The sequence below is a fragment of the Heterocephalus glaber genome, unplaced genomic scaffold, assembly GCF_053883595.1.
Source record: "Heterocephalus glaber isolate CG9 unplaced genomic scaffold, H.glaber_assembly_v1.0 deba00001497, whole genome shotgun sequence".
Lineage (NCBI taxonomy): Eukaryota > Metazoa > Chordata > Mammalia > Rodentia > Bathyergidae > Heterocephalus > Heterocephalus glaber.
Genome location: NW_028258320.1, coordinates 14,640,259 through 14,659,552, shown reverse-complemented (window position 1 = coordinate 14,659,552; position 19,294 = coordinate 14,640,259). Strand labels below are relative to the sequence as shown.

Below are 19,294 nucleotides of genomic sequence, written 5' to 3'. Positions count from 1 at the left end.
CCCCAAGGTCTAGATGGATAGCTTGAAGGCATCATTCCTTGGGTGTGAGGTTTACAGGACATTCTTTTTTCCTCATAGTTCAGATAGTGGTCTCTGTGAATGACTTCACCAGGCATTAATGTACCTCGTAATTCTTTGTTTGTAGGATTCTAGTCATTTCCGTGAGGCCCTAAGAAGGGACAAGTAAGTTCATCAACTTATGCCCTTGTCTCTCAGGTTCCTTTGGACCAGGCCGGGGCCCACAGCCCAATTATGGAAGCCCCTACCCTGGGGCACCCACTTTTGGCAGTCAGCCTGGGCCTCCTCAGCCACTGCCTCCTAAGCGCCTGGACCCTGATGCCATCCCCAGCCCTGTAAGTAGATGCTTATGTGGGAAAGGGGTTTATGTCTACCAGATAAGCCAATCGACCTAGATGAGATGTTTGCACAGCATGTTCTGATAATTTTCCTTTTTTATTCATTTTGTGGACCTAAAACCTAGAAGTAATTTTTGAGTCTTTGAACAATTTGAAGTTTCAGAATTCTTTTTCATTCTTGGGCAGTTTGATTCCACAGCTGCACAGGGAAGGAAACGAAACCAGGAGAGAGCAGCAGTGTCAGTAAAGCTCTGGATGGAGGGCTATGTTCTGTCACTATTGGGCATACATGGCATGGTCATCTCTGCCCTTCAGTGGAGTAGTGACTGGGTTGTGTGCTCTTTTTTTTTTTTTTTTTTTGGTACTGGGCATGGAACTTGGGACCTTGTGCTTATGAGGCAGGCAGCGGAACCACTGAGCTAAATCCCCAGCCCTGGGTCGTGTGCTCCTAGACCTAGTAGTTTAGCATTCTTCCTAATGGAGAGCAGGTGGGAATTCTCTGGTGTTAGATGTTCAGAAGAGGGCAGCCTCACTGGTTGCACTTTATTCCTACTTGAACAGTGCTGGAGAAGGAAGTTCCCAGTACTTGTATTGGTAGCCCTTGTGGTGTGGATAGGAAAAGTGAATCACAGTGTATGAGGGCAAGTGTGTGTGTGTAAGGACCCATGGGCACAAGGCAGCTGCTTCTCCGAAGAAGTGGGTAAACCTCACTCATCCTTAGTCTCTCCTGAGCAGACTTGGGATAGAGGCTGGGACTGTACTGTACTCCTGTGTAGGGGCCACTTTATAGTCCTGTCTGTAACATTGCTGTGTCAGTTACCCACCATGCTTAGCCATTGTCATATTTCATTCTGTTCTTTTCCCTCTTCCTTTGAGGACCCACCATGGTGAGGGAGCCTATTGGCTAAGAGGAACCTGTGAGGATTGAGCAGTCCCTCTTTCTTTCCCCCCTTTACAGTGGGGGAATCTGATTGGCTGTGAGGGAGGCTTCTTCCCATATAAGAAAAGATCTTAGATGGGAGGTTTGGCCTTTTGGAGGGAACATTCCTCTTCTTAAGGTTTCTCCCACTCACCATCTCCTATAAAGGCCTGCTTGCTTCTTGTTTGCTCCCTCTCCACATCTTGCTACATCATATTCTGAGCCACTGAGGTTTGGAATTTCAGATGTAAGAGGGCCTGATTTCAGCAGTCTGAGCTGGGCTCCAGCTGTTCATGTCTAACTCATCAGGGTTGAGAGAAGTAACATCTGCCTCTTGTTCTTTTGTCTCCCTCCCTATATTCCCCTGCTGCCTTTAAAATTAAAACACTAAAAGCAACTCAATGAGCTGCCTCCTCAGCAGAAAACCAGGCACAGAATAGACCCTGATGCCATTCCTAGTCCAGTAAGTGCAGGGGGTGGGTTTGTGTGCGCCTGTCATCCCTGTGCCACCCATGCATGCCTGTGACCTCATCACCACCTCATCCACCATGTCCATCCCTCTCCATTCTCTTCCCCTAGCCCTTCTAGATCCTCACTTTTCCAAGCTGAAGGATATGCATGCCTCAAGTCACCATGTAATGAAGAGGTAGCAAGCTGTTAGCAGTGCCTTGAGTATGGGGTGGTAGAAGGTCAGGCTCTTTGGGCATGGCCAGATGACATACTCAGTTTCAGTTTTAGTTCTGCTGGCTCCTCCAGGAACCTGCCTATGACATGTGATGGAACAGGACAAATGTCGAGCAATAGATCTTTTCACTTTGGGTTTGTCTACAGCCTGTTGTAGAGAAACTTTTGTGTAGGTGGCTACTAATGTACAGATTCCTGATGTCCCAAACTGGCATTTCTTACAGGGGAGGGGATTGCTAGTTTGGGAAAGTGTGGGCCACTTTCTCATCAGGAGAGTCTGATATATTTCTAAGCATTACCCCTTTTTGCTGCTGGTTAGTTATTTGGCTTTTACTTTTTGGGCTTTATCAAACTCATCTTGAAGTAACTGACCAAAGGTCGCCAGCCTGCACAAAGGTTTGATTACCAGCTTTGCATATCCTTTTTTTGGTTTGTTTATTTAATTTTCACTGTGTCTGTCAAAATGTGGGTGGCGGGCCGAGGATTTAGCTCAGTGGTTCTGGTGCCTGCCTCGCAAGCGCAAGGTCCTGAGTTCAATCTCCGGTACCCCCCCCCCCCCAATATGTGGGTGGCTGAGGATTGGGCTATAAGAATTGGATACATAGCTTCTTCTCCCATATATGCACACTGATGCTTACCTCAAAGGAAGGCAGCATCTGCTTCCACACCTTACCTGGTCATTTCTGGCTGTTTAATTCTCTCCTCACCCCGTCCTTTGTTAATTTCATTGAGTGTAGAATCATTCCAGGTAGAATCATTTTTACATGGTACCGTTGTCTGTTTTCCTGCTCTGACTCAGTGTGTCTTGTGGGGAGGAGGTGGGAAGGCTCCATGGGGGAGGGATGTGGACTCTAAACATGTCTAATGGTCTGGGATCAGAGCTGGAACTTTCCTGGAGTGGGAGGAGTGAGAGGGTGCTCATCTTCGATTGGGGATTAGGGAATAGTTCATTAAGAAGCTCATTCTCAGTGTGGCCTATCCAGCATCCTGCTGCTGGCTGTAGAGTGGAAGGAGAGCAGGCCTAGCCCATGAAGTGTTCTTTGACAAACTGTTAAGTTTCTGTGTTCTTTTTCTTGGCACTGTGGGAGTCGGCACGTCCTTTTCTTCTATCATCTCATTCATCTGACTTCTTCTCTGCAGATTCAGGTCATTGAAGATGATAGGAACAACCGGGCTTCAGAGCCATTTGTTACTGGTATACGGGGCCAGGTGCCACCCTTAGTCACCACCAACTTCCTGGTGAAAGACCAAGGTGAGAAGGGCATACATCCTCCCTACGGGGACCTTTGCTCCAAGGTTACCAGCTTCTGGCTGGAGCTTTTGGCAGTCTTTAACCAAAGACTAGTTCCTCTACCAAGTCCATCTACGGAGAAAGCTGCCATCAACTCAAGCACTTGTGGAGGTGATGGGTTAAATCTCTGATGAAGGACTGGTATCTTCAGGGATTCTGTGATCTGACCCAGGACTTCTACCTCTTCTTTCAGGGAATGCAAGTCCCCGATACATCCGATGCACATCCTATAACATCCCTTGCACGTCTGACATGGCTAAGCAGGCTCAGGTGCCCCTGGCAGCTGTCATCAAGCCCCTGGCAAGGCTGCCCCAAGAGGAGGTAAGTCAGGGAAAGGGCTAAAATATAATGAAGGGGGCCGGGGTGATCCTGGTTGGCATGGTGGAAGACATCTTGATTAGGCAGGACAGGGCAGTGTCTTCAGTAGCTTTCCTTCCCAGGGCCCAAGGCTGGAGGAATAGTAGGGATGATAGCAAAGGCCCAAGAAATGGACCAGGGTTCATAGGAGGAACTGGGGAAGACAGATGGATATAGGAACCTCTCATTGCATGGTCATCTCCAGAAGATAACCATTCTTTTCCTTATATGCCGTCCTGTCACCCTAGTAGATTAAGGATGTTAAGACAGCATATAAGAGAAAAGGTATATTAGGATTCAATACTGCATCCCTCACATGGCTTGGACCCTGATCTGTCACTCCTGGTCCCTGAAACCAGTGTGGAAAAAAGAGCAAGGCGACTCTTTTTCAGGCCTTGACAGGTTACCCCCATGTTCATGCCTCACTAATCTGATTTAAGATACAATTCTCTGGACCTGGAAGCTCAAGGAGCAGTTTATATTCTGCTTCTCTGTCTTCCTCTGTGTTTTTTTCTTTTCTCTTTCTCATTCCCAGTGGGGATGCTTGGACACTGTTCTCATAATCTACAGGGTGACATCTACCTGGCTTATTAATTGGGTGAGGGGGAGAAGTGTCAGGGAAGAAAGCAGGAGCCAAGATCCCTAGAGCAGGAGAGGAAGGGATGTGTGTGTAAGGCCAGAAACAAAAATCCTGGTTAATCTTTGTACACCCTAAACAGCCCCTGGCTTTCTATGGCCAACCTCACAGTCTGGGATGAGAGTAAAAAGAGGGAATGGTGGAACGTAGATTCCTTTGGACATTCTCCTATGATCACTACCCTCCTCTTATGTCCTCATTCTTTTCCACTGTGCTCCTTCCCCAGGCAGAATAGCTGAGCCATCCCCCTTTTCCCTCCAGTTGTTCCTTCTCATCTTTGCCATATGTCTCAACCACTGTAGTTTCCCTCTATCTCTGACCCTTTCCCCTTTGTTCCTTAGGCTTCACCGTATGTCGTAGACCATGGGGAATCTGGCCCCTTGCGCTGCAATCGCTGCAAAGCATACATGTGCCCTTTCATGCAGTTCATCGAGGGAGGGAGGCGCTTCCAGTGCTGCTTTTGCAGCTGTATCAATGATGGTATGGCTGTAGAAGCTGGAATTTGGGGGGAAGGTCCTGATGACATCTTAACTGTTCTCCTTTCTAGTTAGATGGATGAGGGTCCATTTTCCAGGAGCTGGAAACATAGGGCATATGTGGGGATGTGGGAATATGGGGCAGTGGAGTGATAGGCAGCTCAGCTAGGGCCAAGTGTACTAAAATTGAGGATAGCCCCTTTGAGTAACACACTGCATACTCCCCACAGTTCCTCCCCAGTATTTCCAACATCTGGATCACACCGGCAGACGTGTGGATGCTTATGACCGTCCTGAGCTATCCCTGGGCTCTTATGAATTCTTGGCCACTGTAGATTACTGCAAGGTGAGAGAAGGGGGACGGGGAGGAGCCATGGGTGGAGGATAATGAAACAGCTAAGGATTGCTGTTATCGTTTCTTTCACCCCTTCCTTGTCCCCTTGATGCTGGCTACTTTCTCGTCAACTGTCCAGCTCACCTGGCCCCTTTCCTTCCAACATTTCCTCCTTTTGCAGAACAATAAGTTACCCAGCCCTCCTGCCTTCATCTTCATGATTGACGTCTCATACAATGCCATCAGAACTGGTCTCGTTAGGCTCCTCTGTGAGGAGCTTAAGTCACTGTTAGACTACCTACCTAGGTGAGAGTTGTGGAGCTGAGGTCTTTCCTTTGGCTAATAGTGGGGTGTCCGGGTTGACAGAGCAGGCAGAGCCCAGTGTTGTGAAGTTGTGGTTGGTGGAGAAGGTAGCAAATCTAAGTAACCATGTCATCCTCTACAGGGAGGGGGCAGAAGAATCAGCAATCCATGTTGGCTTTGTCACCTACAATAAGGTGCTCCACTTCTACAATGTGAAGAGCTCATTGGCCCAGCCACAGATGATGGTTGTATCTGATGTGGCTGACATGTTTGTGCCACTGCTGGATGGCTTTCTGGTCAATGTCAGTGAGTCTCGGGCAGTCATCACCAGGTAAGATCCAGATTGTGGGGGAGAAGGGGAGTGAAGAAGGTACAGCCATAGAAGGACAGGAAGCCAGGCAGGTAGCACATGGCTGTATTCCCAGGTGCTTAGGAGACTCAGGCAGGAGGATCACAAGTTTGTAAGTCCAGCCTAGGTAACTTAGCGAGACCCTGTCTCAAAATAAAAAATAAGGGCTAGGGATATAGCTCAGCAGTAGAGTACTTAGCTGTCATGGTAGAAGCTCTGGGTTCAATCCCTAGGACTGAAAAAAGCAAAATGAAACCAAAATGGCCAGGTAGTTGGGCAGATGAGTCTGTAGGGAGGCAGGGGCTATGGCTCAGGAATTTTCACAAGCTGGGGGCCAGGTGACTCTTAGGGGAATTGAGAATGAGGCATAGGAATCTGGGTAGCAATTTTGATTGTCTTCCATCACCTATCTCTTCAGCCTACTGGATCAGATTCCAGAAATATTCGCAGACACAAGGGAAACAGAGACAGTATTTGCACCAGTTATCCAGGCTGGGATGGAGGCCCTGAAGGTAAGGCTGGAGTCCTGACAACTTCCTCTGTCTCAGTTTCCTCTGATCATCTTTGGCCCCTTGGAATACTGCATCCATTTTCTTCAGTGATTGATGGCTGTCCAGTAAATCAGGCTGTCTGACATTTGGTGCTTAATAAGTGGTGCAGGAGGGGATGAATGAATAATGGGTAAATAAAGGAAATGAACAAGTAGTGCTGTCTTCTTTCCTAGGCTGCCGAGTGTGCAGGAAAGCTGTTTCTGTTCCACACGTCCTTGCCCATTGCAGAGGCCCCAGGGAAGCTGAAGAACAGAGATGACAGGAAGCTCATCAACACAGACAAAGAGAAGGTGTGGGACTGGAAGGTGTGGGGAGGCCTTTCCATTATAGAGGAAGGTGGTAACCCTGCTCAGTGTCCACTCCTAGCTTTCTTAAGGGACTGCATTCTTCCCTATCATGTGTCACATCTGCGACTGCCAGCCTGTTCCTCCGCTCCTATATCCATCTATACCTCATTTTAGCCCAAAGCCTTTGATGGAGTTTTTTAAGAGCACTTGTTACTACTACTGCAAATTCCTAGCTAGTGGATCTGAAGTCTTTTTTTTTGAAACTTTACTGACATTTATTAATGTTTTATTTTCCTATTTGATGTCCCAAAAAGGGGGGTAGAGCCAAGCGTTTTCTTTCACTTGGTTTTAGAATTGAATCCACTTCCTCTCTAGTCTGAGACTTTTCCATAAGAACAGTCACTTGTACCCAACTTCTACTGCATGGCTGGAAAAGTGGATATGCAGTGACTCTCTCAAGCTCCCTGATGTCTTTCTGTGCTCTCCCACACTTTTCACATGTAGGTGGCTGGCTCTGGCTTTTTCTCAGGATTCTTTCCTTGAGTCTTTGCTGTGTAAGTTCTCTCCCTCGAATCATGCATTCCTGGTGATCCTTAATTTTCATCTGTTCTCTTTCATTTACCTCCTTTCTTCTCTGTGCTTTCCGGATACCATGTTTTTCTGGAGTAGCTTTTGGTAACGTTTCACTGAGGGGTTGTAGCTGTCTAAATGTTCTGTTCTTAAATCCTTTGGCCTGGCCTGGCCTGTTTGATGTATGTGCCTTTCTGTTTCCTCCACCCCCCCACCCCCCCTTCTCTTGTATTACATAGTAATGCTTTTGTTCCTCTATGCTTTGGATTGTTTCCTCCTCCATTTTCATCTTCATTTCATTACCTGTTGCCTCTTTTTCCATTATGTCCATTATTCTTTTATTATAGTAGGACTCTGCTTTGCCAAGCCAGTAGTCAAGAGAACGAACTTGCTCCCTACAGAGTGTTTCATACTCCTCTTGACGTTTCTGAGTTATCAAGTATCTTGCTGCTGTTGTATGCATCCCACCTAGGTTCAAGATCTTTTTCTCCAGTGGGGACTGTTGACTTGCAGCAACCCTAGGGTCTTTCGACGTTTTAGCCCAGGCCAATTCGAGGTCACAGGCCCAGGGCGACAGCCGCATCTCAAACTCCCTTCGAACCTTCGCCCTTCTTTGGGCTCAGTGACGAAGAGTGGCGACTGACTATGACGTCACGAACAAGCCGCTGCCAGGCGCTGTTGACGCTCTAGCCCGCCGCTCGCTGCCCCGCGCCCACCGGGCGCTCTAGCCGGTGACATCTAGTCGTGTCTGTAGCTGGCACCGGATCTGAAGTCTTAAAAGTATTTGTCCCATATTACATGATCACATACACAGTTTTAAAAGAGGGCAGAGCTGAGATATTTGAAATTTTTTCTACTCCTCCCCAGACTTTGTTCCAGCCTCAGACAGGTGTGTATCAGACTCTGGCCAAAGAGTGTGTGGCCCAAGGCTGCTGTGTTGACCTCTTCCTCTTCCCTAACCAATATGTGGATGTGGCCACGCTCTCACTTGTGCCCCAACTCACTGGTGGCTCTGTCTACAAATATGCTTGTTTTCAGGTACAATGTGGGGTTCTGGGTGGGAGGTGGCAGCAGGGTTGGGAGTGTCTTGCTTACATCTGGAGTGGCTTTTTAGCTACTGACTCACGAGTAAGAATTGTGTTGCTAGTGCACAGTGGCTCACGCCCTTAATCCAAGCTACTTGGGAGGCCAAGTCAGAAGGATCACAGATGTGAGGCCAGCCTGGGCAATTTAATGAGACCCCATCTCAAAATAAAAATTTAAAAAGGGTAAAAGTGTAGCTCAGTGGTAGAGTGCCTGCCTAGCATGTGCCAAGACCCTGATTTCCTTCCCCATGACCACAATTTTTTAAAAATTGTGTTGGGAGTGTGAAATGAACCCTGAGAGTGCGGTCATTAGGAGACTGGGTCTTGGAATCAGTCCTGGCCCCACCATTTTCTGGCTCTATGACCTAGGATAAATTACTTAATTACTTCTTTTTTCTTTCATCTGTAAAATGGAGTTTTAATATTTATTTAAGATTTGTCTACAGAATTAAATAATTATATGTAAAGCATTCTGTGTGGTACCTGGCACGTACCTGGATGCTTAAAAGCTATCACTATTGTTGTCGTCATTCATTCTCCCTGTCATTATGATTAAGCAGGCTTGTTGAGTGGAAGGGGGCAGGAGACTTACTGCAGAGTGTGCTCTGTACTCAGTGATGTGACTTGGGGCCTGGGGGACTGCAGGTGGAGAATGACCAGGAACGGTTCCTGAGTGACCTTCGTCGTGATGTACAGAAGGTTGTTGGCTTTGATGCTGTGATGAGGGTCCGCACGAGCACCGGTAGGTCTGGTTAAAGAGCAGGTGGCGGGCAAACCTGAGAAGGAAGGCACATGGCATCTGCCATGCCTCTAGTCCTGACCCTGACCCTGTGGCTTCAGGTATCCGTGCCATAGACTTTTTTGGTGGTTTCTACATGAGCAACACAACAGATGTGGAGCTGGCGGGCCTGGATGGGGACAAGACAGTGACTGTGGAGTTCAAGCATGATGATCGACTTAATGAAGAGAGTGGAGCCCTCCTGCAGGTGGCAGGCGGGTGGGGGCAGGGGCTGGTGAGGTGCTGGGAAGAGGATGAGTGGATAGCAAGGACTGGATGAAGCAGCTGGGGGAGGAGTGGCTCATGCCTTTGTTCCGTTTAATAATACAGCAAAGGGGCAGCTTCTAAGGTTTTTTGTGAGGGAGGGGTGTGAGCTCCCCCTTTCTCCCTCCCCTAGTGTGCCCTGCTTTATACCAGCTGTGCAGGGCAGCGTCGGCTCCGCATCCACAACCTGGCCCTGAACTGCTGCACCCAGCTGGCTGATCTGTATCGGAACTGTGAGACTGACACACTCATCAACTACATGGCCAAGTTTGGTGAGAGTGCAGGCAGGGCAGGGTGGGTTTGGGGCCGAGAGATGGTCCAGACTGGTCAGCGATTCAACATGCCTGGGTAGGTGTCATGCTGGGAACACACATGTAATGGATGGTTGACCATGGGTGCTACCTTCCCTTCCCCATCCAGCATACCGGGGTGTCCTGAATAGCCCCATAAAGACTGTGCGTGACACTCTCATCACCCAGTGTGCCCAGATCCTTGCCTGTTACAGAAAGAACTGTGCCAGCCCCTCTTCTGCAGGACAGGTAGGGCAAGCCTATTAGTGGAGAGGTTGCTGGGACAGTTTTGCATTTGGGAGAGATTTTTCATGACCATTGACTTTATTTTGATAAATCCCCCAGTTGATCCTTCCTGAGTGCATGAAGCTACTTCCAGTTTACCTGAACTGTGTGTTGAAGAGTGACGTCCTGCAGCCTGGAGCTGAGGTCACTACTGACGATCGTGCCTATGTTCGACAGCTGGTTACTTCCATGGATGTGGCTGAGACTAATGTCTTCTTCTACCCTCGGCTTCTACCACTGGTGCGACTGAGGATTGGAGTATGAGACACTGCTTTGAGAAAAGAGCTTCTAGGAGGAAGGGAGACAGTTAATCCTATCTGTGTGAATTTCATTTCACACAGAGTTACTGAGACCACTGAGTTGGTGTCTGGGGACTTACTTTCTAAGTTCTATGTATTTGTATGTGTGGAAGGGAGCAAGTGTGTCTTACGGTCCTTGGTGACCTTTTGCCTCTGCTTTTGTCTAGACCAAGTCTCCCATTGAGAGTACCACTGAACTACCAGCAGTTCGAGCATCTGAAGAGCGTCTAAGCAGTGGTGATATATATTTACTGGAGAATGGGCTCAACCTCTTCCTCTGGGTGGGAGCAAGTGTCCAACAAGGTGTCGTCCAGAGCCTTTTCAGCGTTGCTTCCTTCAGTCAGATCACCAGTGGCTTGGTGAGGGCCAGGAGTCAAGGGTGTAGAAGGAGTTTGTGGTGACATGTCACCTTATCTATCAGGCAATACAATACAGTATTTATATGGGGAAGGGAGGGTGCTGTCATTCTCCCAGGCTGCTTTGTTTCTGATAACACTTAAAGTCTGTGCTGCCCCTTCCTCACTGAACTCAGAGTACTTTAAGGATGAATTAATTTTGTGTTCCAGAGTGTCCTGCCAGTTCTGGATAATCCACTGTCCAAGAAGGTTCGAGGTCTCATTGATAGCTTAAGGGCACAGAGAGCACGGTACATGAAGGTAATTTTTTTTTTTTACATGAAGGTAATATTGATCTGAACCCTGAATTTCTCACCTTTCAAGTTCTCACCTGGGAGGTGGGTGGGGAGTGAGTGACCAGGTCATGGGATTTCTGGGTGTGCTTAATTCCCTTTGACCCTGCCTCACCACCCCACATTCTGGCCGTAGCTTATTGTGGTGAAACAGGAAGACAAGCTGGAGATGCTGTTCAAGAACTTCCTGGTGGAAGACAAGAGCCTGAGTGGGGGAGAATCCTATGTGGACTTTCTCTGTCATATGCACAAGGAGATTCGGCAGCTACTGAGCTAAAGCAAGTGGTTAAATGGCACAGGGTCCCAGACCAGCTTCCAGAAAGTACCCCAGGATGGCAGAGAAATTGGGACAGTTCCATATCTTATAAGTCACGTAAGCCGACCTCAGTCTCTTTAGGGGGAGGGGGAGATATGAGGAGACACCTTCTTTCTGGGCTCAAGTATCCTACCACTCTGTCATGTCCTGCTGATGGAAGGTGTCCCATCCCTCACTCTACCCTCCTTTTCCTGCTAATCCTGTTTTAATGAATGTAGTTTCTCAGTTCACTGTATATGATTTGGTGTTGGGGGTTTGGAGGCACCCAGACCCTGGCAATATGTGTCCTTTTGGACCAGCCTCCAAGAAGAGAAGCAGGCAGAGGCAAGGAGTAGTACGGATCCCAGGGTTACTACAGGGAGTGGCTAATTCTGCTCAGTGTCATCAACAACTTCCTATATTAGGGATAAAACATGTAGGTGCACAAGAGCTGGCATACATACCCATAGGTGGTGGAGAGAAAAGTGGTTAGTGCTTCTGGGCCAGGTGGTCAGCAACCAAGTTAGTTACTGAGGGTGGTTAATTAGCTTTCTCTCTCTGCTTCCACTGCGTGTGCTCTCCCCTGCAATGATTGCTGATCACTTCGTGGATAGAGGCAAGTTTTCAGAGACATGAGTGAGCCTGGGAACTAAGTTGCAAAGTGTATTAACACACCTAGGAGAGATCCCAGCCTCCTTTCCAGCTGGAGAGCCCCGGACACTGGATGGTTCTGTAGGGAGCCTGATCATCAACTTGCAATACCTCACAGAGCCAGCCCACATCCACCCAGCTCCTACTGGAAACACGCTTCTCCAAGCCAGGGGTTGCTGGGGAGAGGCAGAGGCAGCTGGAGCCCTGTTCTCTCCCACAGGGACACCACTTGGGCTTTGGTATTGACCAAATGGCTGACAGTTATTTTCCAACCCAACTGCCTGGGGCAGGACAAGGGCTAGGATCGATGGCGGCCAGGCTTGCCTGCTCCCAGCCTGGGATGCCCCTGCTCTGGACCTCTCATTTCTCTTCATTGGTTTATTTTTCAATGCATCTTTAATTTGTAAAGAAATAAAATAAGATGTAACCAGTAGCTTCGTCTTATTTGGGGTGGCCTCTTCAGGCCCGCCCGCTGTTGGAGCAGAGCTGCGCATGCGCTGCGTGTCCCGCGTCGTAGGGCCTAAGCCTCTCTGGACTGCGGGGCGGGGTCTGGTGCCGTCTGACGCGGGGTACCGGCTGCAGGAATGGACATGGCGGCCGGCCATGCCGGGTCCGTGCTGGCCGCCCTGGGGGTACTCAGTGTGTGTTCAGCCAGCGGTCCTGGGCCTGTGGCGGAGGGCGAGGCCGGTGGGGAGGCGGCATGGGCGGAACCGTGGGACGGCGCAGTGTTCCGGCCGCCCTCAGCGCTGGGCGCAGTAGGGGTGGCGCACCGGCCTGGAACCCCGCAGTCGGGGCCGGAGGAGGCTGTGAACTTGCCGGTGCTGCTGTGGTGGAGCCCGGGGCTGTTTCCCCATTTCCCCGGCGACTCAGAGCGCATAGAGTGCGCGCGCGGCGCGTGCGTGGCGTCCCGGGATCAACGGGTGCGGGCGGACTCACGAACGCGGGCCCTGCTCTTCTACGGCACCGACTTCCGCGCGTCAGAGGCGCCGCTCCCCCGCCTAGCGCACCAGAGCTGGGTACTCTTGCACGAGGAGTCGCCTCTCAACAATTTCCTGCTGAGCCACGGCCCGGGCATTCGCCTCTTCAATCTCACCGCCACCTTCAGCCGCCACTCGGACTACCCGCTGCCACTGCAGTGGCTGCCCGGGGCCGCCTACCTGCGCCGCGCGGCGCCTCCACTCTACGAGCGCACGGAGTGGCGTCGCTCCGGCTACGCGCCGGTGCTCTACCTGCAGTCCCACTGCGACGTGCCCGCAGACCGCGACCGCTACGTGCGCGAGCTCATGCGCTACATCCGGGTGCGTGGGGGCTTGTGGCGGGGTGGGGGGAGCCCGGGACCCCGGGAACGTAAGGCCACCGACTGGCCCTCCTGACCGCCGCTCTCTACTCCACCTAGGTGGACTCGTACGGGAAGTGCCTACAGAATAAGGAGCTGCCAACCGCGCGGTTGCAAGACACATCCACAGCCACTACCGAGGATCCTGAGCTCTTGGCCTTCTTGTCCCGCTATAAGTTCCACTTGGCCCTGGAAAACGCCATCTGCAACGACTACATGACCGAAAAACTCTGGCGCCCCATGCACCTGGGAGCTGTGCCCGTGTACCGCGGCTCCCCCTCTGTGAGGGACTGGATGCCCAACAACCACTCCATCATCCTTATCGACGACTTTGAGTCCCCTCAGAAATTGGCGGAGTTTATTGACTTTCTGGACAAGAATGATGAGGAATATATGAAATACCTGGCATACAAGCAACCCGGGGGCATCACCAACCAGTTCCTCCTGGATAGCCTGAAGCAGCGGGAGTGGGGAGTGAACGACCCTCTACTTCCTAACTACCTTAACGGCTTCGAATGTTTTGTCTGTGACCATGAACTGGCTCGGCTAGAAGCTGAGAAGGCCCATGCTGCTTCTCTCAGTGACGTCCCTGTCCCTGAACCTCACATTGCCCAGCCCTCACACATGGACTGCCCGGTGCCTACACCTGGCTTTGGCAACGTGGCAGAGATTCCTGAGAATGACAGGTAGGGGTTGCTGGTGTGGGCCTGAGCAGCTGTCAGATTAAATTACTTATTTGCTTACTGTGAGCCAGGAACTAGTACAAGGTATTGAGGAGAGCAGGAGGAAGTTATGACATGTGCTCACTCTGCCTGCAAGGTGTGGAGTAGTTGGTGAGGTAAGGCTAACTGAAAAGGATGAAGATGTAAAATACAATCAAGGTGACAACACATGAAAATAACCTTGAGTGGACAGTGTTTGCAATAGTGATAAAAAAAGTCTTGAGGGCCGGGGATTTAGCTCAGTGGTTCCACTGCCTGCCTTGCAAGCGGAAGGACCCGAGTTCGATCCCCGGTTCCAAAAAACAAAACAAAACAAAAGGCTTGAACCAGAGCAGAGGGCCTATGCAAGGAGGTGAGGAAGGAGAGAGAAAAGTTGGGCAGATGAACTAGGGCAAGGGTGTAAATAGTCCGAATGCCAGTCGAGGAATTTTGGAGTGTCCTTAAAAATCAACCTCATTGGCTGGGCGTGGTAGTGAATGCCTCTAATCCTTGCACTCCGTTGGCTGAGGCAGAAGGATCGCTGTAAATTCGAGGCCACCCTGAACAACACCCTGAGATCCTGTCTCAAAAAAACCCAAAAAACAACCTCAGCTTCTTGAGCACCTTCTGTATGGGGGTGGAGATACAAAGGTACACTTTTTTTTTTTTGGTACCAGGGATCAAACTTGGGACCTTGCACTTTCGAGGCAGGTGGCGGAACCACTGGGCTGAATCCCTGGCCTTTTTTGTTGTTGTTGTTGCTAAGGATGGAACTCAGGGGCTCTGAAATGCTAGGCAAGCACCTCTGCCACTGAACTACATTCCCAGCCTAGGATGAGATGAATATTTTGAAAGTTTTTTTTTTCAATTTGGTTTGAGTGCTACTAGGGATTGAAGGACCTTGCACCTGCTAGGCCAGACCTTTACCACTGAGTTACATCCCCATCTCCTTTCGGTTGTTTTTTTTTCGCACTATATATAGCCCAGGCTGTCCCTGAACTTGTGATGATCCTCCTGCCTCATCCTCCCAAGGGCTGGGATTACAAGTGTGCATCACCACGACTGCCTTAGGCTTCCTTTCACTCTTAAAATTACTTTAAGCCAGATGTGGTGGAGCACACCTGTAATCCCAGTTTGCTTGGGGGGCCAAAGTAGAAGGATTGCAAATATGAGCCCAGACTGGGCAATTTAGTGAGACCCTGTCTCAAAATAAAATATGAAAATGGACTGGGGATGTAGCTCAGTGCAAAGCCAGGCTCTGGATTCAGTTCCCAGGACACATACACACACACATACATAAAACCTACCTTGATTTGGATCAGTTATGTTCACCATAGAAGGAATGTTTTCAAAAGACTAAAATTTAACAATGATGGGCAGGCCCAGGGATTTAGCTCAGTGGTTACAGTGCCTGCCTCACAAGCACAAGGTCCTGAGTTTGATCCCTGGTACCAAAAATAAATGAACAAACATTGATGGGCAGTGTGGTTGGAAAAGAGGTAAGCTACCATTGTAGGTAGCACAAAGTGGTGGCACTGATGCTGAAGTCTGTGTGGGAAGTGGAGTGGGAAAATATTGAAGCCACTTGCAGCAAGCCACACCTTTTCAGAGAGAGGTGATAAGATTAAACAGGAGAAAAAAGAGGCTTCTACTGTGGTCTGTAGTGGCCTGGCTGGACAGTGGATGGCAGCAGAGGGCTGTTTATATACAGTGTGTTGCTATAGCAGTTTGGTCCTGCTGGTGGAGTAATTTGTATATAGTTGCACACAATATTAAGATTTACTAGAGGAGGGCCGGCGATTTAGCTCAGTGGTTTCGATGCCTGCCGCACAAGCGCAAGGACCCGAGTTCGATCCCCGGTACCAAAAAAAAGAAAGATTTACTAGAGGAAAGATATAAAACATCAAGAAAGTAAATATTGAAATATTGGGGCCAGGGATTTAGCTCAGTGGTTCCAGCGCCTGCCGCACAAGCACAAAGTCCTGAGTTCGGTTCCTGGTACCAAAAAAAAAAGTAAATATTCATCTCTAGCCACACTAGGTTAGGCCTGTAATCCCAGCTACTTGGGAGGCTGAGGCAGGAGGATTGTAAATTCAAGCCCACCTGGGCAATTTAGCGGACCCTGTCTCAAAAAACATTTTTTGAAGTCCTGAGGATGGCCAGGCACAGTGGCACATGTCTGTAATCCCAGGACTTAGGAGGCTGAGGTGGGAGGATCACTGTGAGTTCAAGGCTAGCCTGGAATATGTAGTGAGACCCTGTCTGAAACAAAACAAGACAAAACAAAGCAAAACACAAACTGCTGAGGATGTAACTCAGTGGTAAAGCCAAGAGCCAGCAAGTCAGTTATTTTAACACATTGGGTGGATTGTGTGGTATCTTTGTTTGTGGCTTACTTCCTGTTATTTGGGCTTCACACAGAGTCTTGTCCTATCCAGATATCTTGTATTTGCTGCTTAGAATTCCTTTTGCCCCAGAGAAAGGCAGGACTCATCTCTGTGCTGTGGTTCCATAATCTACACCCCATTTTGTCATTTCAGCTGGAAGGAGATGTGGTTGCAAGATTACTGGCAAGGTCTGTACCAGGGGGAAGCCCTGACTGCCATGATCTACAACAATGAAACACAGCAGAGCAAATTTTGGGATTACCTACATGAGATCTTCATGAAAAGGAACCAAAATCTCTAATCTTTATCTTGGAATACTGAAGATCTTATTCCACCATGGCACATAAAGAGCATCCACTGCACAAGTCTTTAATAAACACTGTCTTATCATGGATTCAGTTATATCCTCCAATATTGTATCTTAATGATGTGTAGTAAAGTCTCAGCCTGTGATAAAAGAGCTTCTCCTCCAGGAGAGAGAAGCATCTAGGTCTTGGTTCAGTGGGAAACAGAAGCCTGAAACACTCACTGTCCCAATGGAGTTTTTCAAAGACTGCTCACTTCTCTAGCTGTTTCATCCTCTCAGTTGTGAGGTAAGGTGGGCCAGGTTACACCTTAAAACTTCTGTTTTATTCACCAAATCCTTTCTCCAATAATCTCTTCATCAGCTTTATGAACTGTTACTTTGGTAGAAAGGCAAAATCTCTGCTGGGCTTTATTTGTTTGTGAGATAGGGTGTCATTATATTGCCAGCCTGGCTTCCAATTCCTGGCCTTACGCAGTCCTCCCATCTCCTCCTCTGCATATGCATAGGTGGGACTATAGGTGCATACCAGGGCACTTGGCTCATAGGTTTGTGTTTTTTATATTAATTGCCTTTTGTGTCAATTTTGTTGTTGTTGTTTTTGGTACTGGGGATCGAGGCAGGCACCGGAACCACTGAGCTAAATCCCCAGCCCTGTTGTTATTGTTTTTGAGACAGCATCTTTCTATGTAGTTCAGGCTGGCTTGAACTCAAGGTGATCCTCCTGCTTCAGCCTCCCAAGTCCTGAGATTACAGTCATATGCCACCATGCCCAGCTTGTTTTTATTTTAAATGGCTTTTTCTTTTTGGTTTTAGACCTCTTCTCCCAATTTCAGATGGAGATACACAAATCTTGCCGTCATTCTTACTGCTAGTTTGCTTTGTATTTAGGTTACATCGGATTTCTTCTCATCTCATAAATGGGTTCAACAGCTAATATATCTCATGTCAATTTAACAAAGTGTCCTATTTTGTTTTAGATTTAAGAATTTGGCAGAAAAAGTTGATGAACAGTCCAACTTACACATATTCTTCTATACAATGTTATGTTACTGAGACTTACTTTTTGATGGAGCCCCCCATGGTCCTAAACTCAAAGAGAAGGCAAGGCAAGAGGTTTAAAGCCACCACAAGTGACTGGCCAAATAAAAGCCTTAGTGGACTTGGGGATGCTGCCAAACTCTTCTATTGATCCAGTTTAAGCATACAGCCTAATGATTGACACCATGACCTTTTTCTCATGGGATAGTGGAACAAGAAAGGATCCCTTGGAGCTTAGAGCCACTCTCGTTGTAAGGTATTAATGAATTATCACTGGAGAAGTTCCATAGCTTATCAGTATATCTGATTGTAAATTTATATATCTGTATATCCATATCTGTGTCTGTACACACATACACATGCACATATATAGAGAGATGGATGCATGTTAGATGCTTCAACAACTAAGGTCCATGCTTAATATTGTGACACCTAAGGATATGAACAAGAAAAGCTATAGTTTAGGCTGGATTTCATTGCCTTTCTTCATTTCATTTTTTTTGTGTGTGTGGTGGTGGGGATTAAACCCAGGGCTTGTACATGCTAAGTACATGCTCTGCCTTGAACTACATACCTAGCCTTTGATTTTATTCAATAAAAGATGTCCTTCATAATAGCATAGAAAGTTTCCTTACCCTGTTTGGTCTCTTGCAGAAAAGAACAAGCAAGGACAGACCTTCAAAAATATACTTGTGAGCCAGGTGTGGTGGTGCATGCCTATAATCCCAGCACTGGGGAGACTGAGGCTGGAAGATTGCCTTGAGTTCAAGGCCAGCCTGAGCTGCATAGCGAGACCATCTCAAAAACAAAACAAAACAGAAACAAAAAAAATACTTGTGCTGCATGTGATGGCACATGACTGTAATTCCATCTACTCTGGAGGCTGAGGCAGAAGGATAGCAACTTCGAAGTGAGCCTGGGCAACTTAGACCCTGTTTTTAAAAAAATATTTTAAAAGGTCTGGGGATATAGCTCAGTGGTATAGCTCTTGCCTACCATGTGTGAAGCCCTGAGTTCAATCCCTGGTACTGGGGGGAAAAAGTAAAAATTTTATATAGTTGGCACCTGCAAAAGAAACTATAGGACTCATTTCTGAGCTTGCAATCTTTTTCAATGCAGATGCCTATTGACAGTGCAAAATATATATTGTACAAGTGCAAAAAGAGGTTAAGACTCAGATTTCATTATGTGTAATAAAACAAGTGATGGTTATGCAAGGTGCAGAATCATCCTTATCTCTCTTGCCTAAGGACACCAGTTCACAAATAGTATTCCTTTAGCACTTATGTACAAAGTGAGCCATTTGTTTATGAACAGTTGTTGCTGGTGATGTAGGCCTGCTTTGTACTGATTCTCATACTTTCACCTTTTTTCCTATCACCATGTAATTAAAGTACTCACAAAAAAGAGTAAATCAGGTGCTACATTTCCACCTGGGAAAGAACTAGGATTAGCCACACTTACGAACTAAAGCTTTGCTTTTCCTAGGGAGAAAGAAAGCAATGTGAATTTTCTCTGGTCTGGGGCCCAGCCTGTTCCATCCTATACAGAAGCAGTGTACTACTCACTGCAGTTGTAGTTACTGGTGGTAGAAGTGTCTGACAGGAATCTTGTTTTATTTACACTGTTGGAGTGTGAGGGTGGAGCACAGGCTCCTGTCTTGACTACAAGTGTTGCTATTTTATATTATCTTGGGTTTCATTTTGTATAATAAATTGCTTTTTATATGTCTTTTGCTTGATCATTTTTTAGGGGTGGGCATGATAGTTGAAAACT

At 48.0% G+C, this 19,294-nt stretch overlaps 2 protein-coding genes and 1 pseudogene across 9 annotated transcripts in view; 2 read left to right on the top strand and 1 right to left on the bottom strand.

Annotated features, from left to right (window-relative positions):
• The window catches only part of Sec24c (SEC24 homolog C, COPII component), a 27,079-nt gene extending 14,900 nt beyond the window's left edge, over positions 1–12,179 (top strand). For 2 of the 8 annotated variants that reach the window (XM_021259627.1, XM_013072888.3), the window contains 19 exons: positions 217–353; positions 1,670–1,738; positions 3,100–3,211; positions 3,444–3,571; positions 4,586–4,724; positions 4,951–5,066; positions 5,236–5,360; positions 5,500–5,688; positions 6,125–6,218; positions 6,431–6,547; positions 7,982–8,152; positions 8,845–8,941; positions 9,040–9,185; positions 9,375–9,513; positions 9,662–9,780; positions 9,877–10,056; positions 10,283–10,474; positions 10,682–10,771; positions 10,940–12,179. In XM_021259627.1, the coding sequence (XP_021115286.1) occupies positions 217–353; positions 1,670–1,738; positions 3,100–3,211; positions 3,444–3,571; positions 4,586–4,724; positions 4,951–5,066; positions 5,236–5,360; positions 5,500–5,688; positions 6,125–6,218; positions 6,431–6,547; positions 7,982–8,152; positions 8,845–8,941; positions 9,040–9,185; positions 9,375–9,513; positions 9,662–9,780; positions 9,877–10,056; positions 10,283–10,474; positions 10,682–10,771; positions 10,940–11,080 (2,501 nt within the window). In that variant the 3' untranslated portion in view covers positions 11,081–12,179. Of the gene's footprint in view, positions 1–216; positions 354–1,669; positions 1,739–3,099; positions 3,212–3,443; positions 3,572–4,585; positions 4,725–4,950; positions 5,067–5,235; positions 5,361–5,499; positions 5,689–6,124; positions 6,219–6,430; positions 6,548–7,981; positions 8,153–8,844; positions 8,942–9,039; positions 9,186–9,374; positions 9,514–9,661; positions 9,781–9,876; positions 10,075–10,282; positions 10,475–10,681; positions 10,772–10,939 lie in introns of all 8 variants that reach the window. The other 6 variants (XM_021259626.1, XM_021259629.2, XM_087184682.1 and 3 more) reach the window with 3 other exon arrangements.
• On the bottom strand, positions 6,694–7,786 carry LOC147825566 (putative uncharacterized protein ZNRD1-AS1 pseudogene; annotated as a pseudogene).
• Pofut4 (protein O-fucosyltransferase 4) lies at positions 12,142–19,249 on the top strand. The gene is made up of 3 exons (XM_004846288.3): positions 12,142–13,047; positions 13,146–13,771; positions 16,327–19,249. The coding sequence occupies exons 1-3, from the start codon at positions 12,334–12,336 to the stop codon at positions 16,472–16,474; spliced, it is 1,488 nt and encodes a 495-aa protein (XP_004846345.1). The 5' UTR covers positions 12,142–12,333; the 3' UTR covers positions 16,475–19,249.
• The last annotated feature ends 45 nt before the right edge of the window (positions 19,250–19,294 follow it).